The 7,335-nt window shown below is 43.7% G+C and overlaps 1 protein-coding gene across 3 annotated transcripts in view; it reads left to right on the top strand.

Annotated features, from left to right (window-relative positions):
- The first annotated feature begins 2,016 nt into the window (after positions 1-2,016).
- zgc:100829 (uncharacterized protein LOC445149 homolog) overlaps positions 2,017-7,335 on the top strand; it is a 16,662-nt gene continuing 11,343 nt past the window's right edge. The window contains exons 1-3 of one of the 3 annotated variants that reach the window (XM_048237728.1): positions 2,017-2,310; positions 3,005-3,596; positions 7,036-7,180. In XM_048237728.1, the coding sequence (XP_048093685.1) occupies positions 3,422-3,596; positions 7,036-7,180 (320 nt within the window). In that variant the 5' untranslated portion in view covers positions 2,017-2,310; positions 3,005-3,421. The remainder of the gene's footprint in view (positions 2,311-3,004; positions 3,597-7,035; positions 7,181-7,335) is intronic. The other 2 variants (XM_048237729.1, XM_048237727.1) reach the window with 2 other exon arrangements.

The following is a 7,335-nucleotide window of genomic DNA, read 5'->3' on the forward strand; positions in this document are numbered from 1 at the left end:
CAATGAAATTAACAGCTGTGATACCAGCAAGGTCTCTTAATTAAAGCAGTGTGCTACACTGGCTGAAATTGTGTGCTGATTTTATTTAACCGTCTGCAGGCGGGTTTTCAAGGACTGTTTTGTCCTGTTTGGCCAGAGGGTGGTGCTGTTGATTTAAAAATGTGTGTTATGACTTAAATAACTCTCCTCTCAACTCAGGTGGGTTACAACAATTCTCTGTGGACTATGTTGGACCTGTCTGCATTTGAAAGATCTATTAATGAAACTTGATATGACCTCAGAGACATGTTCTCTTTCAGAAGTCTTGTCTTCCAAAGAAGTCCCATGAATGGCTCTCAAAAACATGTCAAAGCAAACAAGTTATGTATATGCTTTTATCCTGCAAAACCATTTGAAAATAGTTGTAATAGAAAATATCTAGCTTACTCATTATATTGATATTTTGTATTTTGTTTTGTGTATTTTTGAGTAGGACCATTAAAACAACACTATTTGAAAGAGGAAAAAGAATGGTTAGATCCATCATGTTGATATGAAGGTACAGATTGCAGGTGCTGTTTGGGGTTAACTCCCATGCATGACCAGTTGAAGCTGACATACAATACGGCAGTACAAAACCAAACCGTAGTAACTACTGCAATAGTTTTAGGCACATTTCAATCAATGTAATGTGAGTGGCCTCTGCTTTAGTTATGAATTTAATAGAAGCTACGTATGATATTTACCTTAAATGTACTATTGCAGAAAATACAATATAACTGTGTTAAGACAAATGCTTAAAACCTGTAAGTATATTAGTGTCCACCAGATGGCGCCTTTACATATTTAAAAATTGGAAGCTGTTTATGTCCACATTTTTCAGATGTGATCGTGAACATTTCAGAAATATAAACGAACACATAAATGTTTTATTTTAAGCTGTTATGCACATGAAAGTAAAAAAAAACTATATACAAATATTAAAACTAACTAAGTTTTAGACTTTTATGTCAAGCAATTGTGCAATCTAAACAATCTTTTTGTTTTATTCTTATACATGTAAATTTGTAGCCTATACTTAAGCTAAAATTTCTTGAAAAAAGGATGTTTAAACAGCAAACATACTGATATATACTGCCATCTAGTGATGCATTCTACTAATTGCAATGTATAGCACTAGTCACTTGAATTTCCCCTTGGGGATCAATAAAGTATCTATCTATCTATCTGTCTATCTATCTATCTATTAATCTAGTCATCCATCCTCGTGTATAAATCCAATTTACAATTTCATGGTGGAATGGGTAAAAGTTTAACTTCACTTCTGCAGTAACACAAATGCTGTGGTTCTGACACATTCTCATTGATTTTTTGGCCAACATTTCTTTTTGTCCAGAGATTTAATCATCAATAGGCAAATATGATTAAACAGTAATAGGCAAATATGATTAAACAGTAATAGTCAAATTGTCATGATCATCCTGTCAAAACACATGGAGGCAGCTATGTGGTTGAAGAGAAACATTGCTCAAAAAGTTGCCGCATGTATCATCCCCTAAAATACAACTGTGAAAATAGAACTTGTGTCCTACTCATGGCAAACAGTGTGAAATGTGTGTGTAAAAATGGCGCATGTAGTGCGTATAGCATCTAAAGGGCGGAGGATGAAGCACCACCACAACACAAAATGGCTAGACAAGGATCTAAGAAGAGATTATGACTCAAGTCTCCTTCCCCTCGTCTTTTCTCTCTCCCCCATTTTTTTCTCAATGTTCTCTCACTTTCTCTCTTTCCTCTGTCTGTCTCTCTCTAGCCTTGCACCAATGTGTGTTTGCACCAATGTGTGACCTATATATTTCAGTAGAAGTAGTTATTTAAGGGTCTAAACTTTCCGCTCTCTCTCTCTCACTCTCTCTCATTAACTGGGTTTGGCGTTGTCTGTCTCTCCGCCCCTCTCTTCTGTGTTAAACAGGATGCTGCCCTCTCTCTCTCTCTCTCTCTCTCTCTCTCTCTCTCTCTCTCTCTCTCACACAGCTGCTGCAGCTGAGCTCAGCTTCCTGACTTTTCTTTTTTCTTCAGGCTGCGAGAATCAGTGGGAAGAGAGGAAGTCTGTGAAAGAGAGAGCGAGAGAGTGGAGGAGGGAGCGAACAAGAGTGAGGGAGTCTGAGTGAGTTTATGTTTGAGTGAGAGACTGCAGAGAGAGAGAGCAAGAGAGAGAGAGTTCATGGAATGCTGTGATGTCACCAGCTTAGTCATACACAAAGGCAAGAAAGACAGAAGCACATTCACTCTTCCAGTCTGAAGACTGCTCTGGAGTAGCTGCACCTCTCTGTGAGTATCCTTTACTTACTTGTTTATTTCTCGAGCTTGTTTTGTCTCTCACTCTGTTGTTCTCTCCTTCCGCGATCTTACTCTGTCACGCTTTCACTGACAAAAAGCTGTAGTAGACAAATTCACCAGAACAGAGATAATTCTGGCTATCTCTTTCTTTCTTTTTCTCTTTCTCTTCTCTGCCTCTCTCTCTCTCACTCTCTCTCTCTCTCTCTCTCCTTCCCTGTCTCTCTCTCCATGTCTTTCTCTCTTGACGTGTTTTACCCTTGGGACTGAGAAAGTTGTGGCAGTCTGGGTTTCTCTGCTGGCCGGGAAGCATGCCAGTCCCTTTGTCAGTAAACATGCTTGCAGTCGCAGCTGTGGAAGGGCAACGTAAAGACAGCAGTGCATCATGGGAGATGGGGTGGGGGGGTGGGTTCATGTCGGTGGAGGAATCCAAAGGAATGTCCTCCCTCACAAGCCGGGCATAGCCTCACAATGCTACAATGCTGAGAAATGGTGTGTCTGAGTAGTGATGACACGCACACATCTTTTAAAGTTCTTTGCCAGCAATCTTGAACATGGGGGAGTAACGAGGGAGAAACAGAGAAGGGAGGAAAGAGAAGACAACAAAAGAAAGGTGAATGTGTAGAAAGCAAAGCAGTTGTAAACAAATTCAGTGATGTACTCTTGTGTTATGGTTTACCATCCACAGGCTCTACAGCTGATGGCGGATGTACTGTGACATCTGCGTGGGAGTGTGTGTGTGAGTGTGTGTGTGTGTGTGTGTGAGTGTTCCTGTGTGTGTATGTGTTAATGTGGTGTGGTCACACAAACGCTTCAACAGGCACGCACACTGCAGTGAGTGTGTGCAGGTGATAGTTTGTATGCATGTGTGATTGAGTGTGTGTATGTGTGTGCGTGCACTTTGGTCCCCATGTGTGTATGCGTGCATGTGTAGTCAGAAACACATCCATCGTCTCTACCACCATCTTCAACTATCATCTCATCGCTCCACTGGACGTATCGTCTGGACGTCTCTCTTGGACATCTCTCCTGGACGTTTCCCCTGCGTCCCCTTTAAACACTCTAACCCTCTGAGACGCCCTCTCAGTCCGTTGCTAGCGCCACCATGCTGCAGCAGATCCTGAAGGACATGTACATCGAGCCGGAGCTGCTGGAGGCTCTGAGCGAGGAGCAGAAGAAGACGCTCTTCACGAAGATGAGGCAGGAGCAGGTGCGCCGCTGGAACGAGCGCGAGGAGAAGATGGAGGGCGAGGAGGCGCACCGGCCCAAAGCCAAGACAGGTACGCCCCACACTGACCCCATCGACCAGCACTGACTCTATCAACTAGCACTGACTCCATCAACCAGCACTGACACCATTAACTAGCACTGACTCTATCAACCAGCACTGACACCATTAGCTAGCACTGACCCCATCGACCAGCACTGACTCCATCAATCAGCTCTGACTCTATCAACTAGTACACCATCAACTAGTGCTGACACCACCCACACTGGCTTACACAGCACCACACACCACACAAACTTAAAACGAATGTGTTGAAAATAACACAACTTGTGTTGATTTAACACATTTGTTTTAAGAGTGCACTCACCTCGTAGCACTGACAACCATCAGCCACCATGGAAAACATCAACCAGCACTGACACTGTTAACCCAGTACTGACTAAGTTAGCCCAGTATTGGCTCTGTTAACCCAGTACTGACTAAATTAGCCCAGTATTGGCTCTGTTAACCCAGTACTGACTAAATTAGCCCAGTATTGGCTCTGTTAATCCAGTACTGACTTATAGACTAGCCCTGACAACACCAGGCAGCACTGACTAAGCTGATGAATGTACTGATCTGCTACCTGCATAGACATTTCTCTATTTGCAGATGGTGCACAACTTCTCTGGGAGTCTGTGTGTATGTATGTGTGTGTGTGTGTAAAGTAAACCAGCATGTCCGTGGATGCCCATGACCTCACTTAGAGATCCAGATAAATGCATTTATTTTGGTCCCCTGCTGATAGGCGCCTCATGACTTTATATGGTTGTGAACGTCGCCGCTGACTTCTGCAGCAAATGACTCAGACTGGAGTTTCACAGAGAAACCGTAAGCTTGTGGTTGACCTCCGTGAAGCAAGCCCTCACTGACACGCACTTGCTTTGCGTGGTACTGACACAGACAGGAAGCAAAATGGAGTATGGTGCCCACCACTGACACAGACACAGATCATGAGGCAAGGGTGACCCGTCAGTCATTTGAGCCCCAGGAAAAAGTTGAAGAGGTGGATATGCCGTTTGTGTGTGTTCTCTAAATGATGGCATCTGGGGACGTCACAGTTCCACCTCTCATGTTGCAATGGCACAATTAATGACGCAAGTTTGGCAGTGACATTGCATCTGTGCGTGTGTGTGTTTGTCTGTCTGTCTGTCTGTCTGTCTGTGTGTGTGTGTGTGTGTGTGTGTGTGTGTGTGTGTGTGTGTGTGTGTGTGTGTGTAAAGGGTGGCACTAGCATGTAAGGAGTTTCCAAAAAAATAACACACACAATGGTTGGGTGAGCCCAATAGGGTTGGGTGAGCATGTACAGAGGTTGTTGTATCTCTAAGGGTGTGTGTATGTGTGTGTGTCTGTAAACTGTGTGTGAGTATTTGTTTAGATGGTTACACTAGCTTGTGAGAAGACTGACACAAACACACAGGACTGAGCCAGCTCCACTAGTGAGATGTGAACAGAATCCAAGTGTGAAGGATGGCTTTAGAAAATACGTTTGAGTGTATTTGGTTCACGTGAATGTGTGTGTAGAGACATCAGAGAGAAAGAAAAGTAAACAAAATTGAAAAAAAAAGGAAAACAAAAGATGAGCATTCATCAACGACCATGTCTACGTTGCTGTCACATGTCCTCACAGACACCCCCGTCTTTAGACTGGCCTGGCATACTCACCCGGGCAGGAAAGTCTGGCTGGACAGCATTTCTTGGCCTGCCGCTACTGTCTTTATGGGAACTGGGAGTTATAATCACAGAACGCTCAACTCGCTTCCCTTGTGCATTCCACAAAAAGAATCTGAGATCACTACCCACAAACCCACACAGCAGTCCTGCTTGGAAAGGCCCTGAGGGACCATAGTGGTGGGGGTTGTTTAGGTGCTTGCTGATGAGACTAGGTTAGTTAGTGCTCTGTGGTAAATGACTGCTTTGCGCAAACTGGGCATGTGCGTGAAAGTCCACTCTGATCACAGAGCCGTTCTTGTGAAGAAGTCCGAGTCTCGGGCTAGAGGTCTGGGAACAGAGTGCTCTGTATTCCCCGAAGGCCACCCCAGCTGCCGCCTTTGGTCACTAAGACACATATGCCAGCGTGACAGCCCGCTACAGAGCAACTTTACAAGCAACACATGGCCTCCTCGGAGTTGGAGAATAATCTCTGCGCCTGCCCTGACAGTGCAACTGACAGTTTTGGTCTTTTTTTCACCAGTTTGTGACTTTGTAACATTTCAGATTTTTTTGTCCGGTTTCAGATAGTTTCGTCTTGTGCCGGGGTGTTGCCATGAGAGGATTCTCTCGGGGTAAATCAGAGAGAAAGAGGCTCACTGTTTTTATGGTTTGGTAACAGGCCCAGTTTCAGAGGCAGGAAGTGAGCGCAAGGCCGTGTTCCATTGCCTCAAACAATCGGCTGCCAGCAAGGCAGGAAAGCTACAGGAAGTCCAAGCGTTCGAAAAACAACAAAAAGATTACACCGTGTTTGCTGTAGTAGTGCTGTTGTGTTTGTGTACATGTGTCAAATTTTGTGTTAAGATGATGAAGAGAGAGAGAGAGAGAGAGAGAGAGAGAGAGAGAAAGAGAAAGAGAAAGAGAGATTTGAAGCACACAAAATATGCTTTCCTCTGAGCAGTTCTATGCAGCAGAATTGGAGGAGATAATCTAGTAAAAGGATTTTACTAGAGTTGTGAGCTTAGAAAACATTGTTATTCACCACACTCCCACTTCCAAATCCTACACACTTATCGAATATATTTTTTTCATAGATCCTCCGCACTGAGTCATAGTTTCAGAAGGACAAAGATAACTAAGCAACACCTCATGCGCAAACTAAAAGGGAGCAACAATTGCTTTTCAGTGGAATCTTTATGATTTGTTGGTTTAAATGATCACACTTTCATTGTCCTAGAGACAAGGGTGCTTATTCTCAAAATAAAGGGACTGCATTCAGCTGTCACTGATGGGCATAGTGCTTGTGATAATTCAACATAAAACATTGTGGGCATCTTATCTTTCCGTTTACTAACGTTACTGTCAAATTTGAAATCACAAACAGTTGTACTACACACAGAGAGCTTTTTGGTTGAAGGTAAATTCAAGGTTACGTTTTGTTGTTTGAAAAGACAACAGCTGAACTTGTCACGTCAGTTTTGGAAAGGGTGATTGACAAAGCATGGCCCGTTGAGAACACTCTTTGTTTGCTTGCAGTTTATCATCCCAAGTCTGTTGTCATGTGAAATCACGTGCTTTTCCTTTTGGTTGTTTGATAGGAATGTTGTTCTCTAGTGAGCCAGCAAAACCAGTATGGCAAGCAGCCCTAGAGTCCATCTCTGTTCCTCTTAAGGAGTTACAGTATGTTATCTAACCAGTATTACTGTGTGTGTGTGTGTGTGTGTGTGTGTGTGTGTGTGTGTGTGTGTGTGTCCACCTCACCATGTGTGTGTGTGTGTGTGTGTGTGTCTTTCTTTCCACAGGCCAGAGTAAAAGCGTGAGCTGGCTCCTTGGCCGGGATGGGGACGTGCAGGTGTTTGTGATTGGTGAGGTGGATGAGCTCAAGTCCAAGCTGATTTACACTGGGCTGGGGGAGCGGAACACGTCAAGTCTGTGCAACAACTCACGGTACATACACAACAAAGAATCAGCCATTAAACCACAATGCAAGATTCTTCTTTAAAACTGTGTAGACCCAAAGACTCCTTCAAATGAGAAAAGATCTATGTACTGTAGAACATTGTGGGTTCTGTGTGCTTTTGGTGTGAAAAGGCTCGTCAGGC

Source organism: Alosa alosa, chromosome 2, assembly GCF_017589495.1.
Source record: "Alosa alosa isolate M-15738 ecotype Scorff River chromosome 2, AALO_Geno_1.1, whole genome shotgun sequence".
In the NCBI taxonomy this organism is placed as follows: domain Eukaryota; kingdom Metazoa; phylum Chordata; class Actinopteri; order Clupeiformes; family Clupeidae; genus Alosa; species Alosa alosa.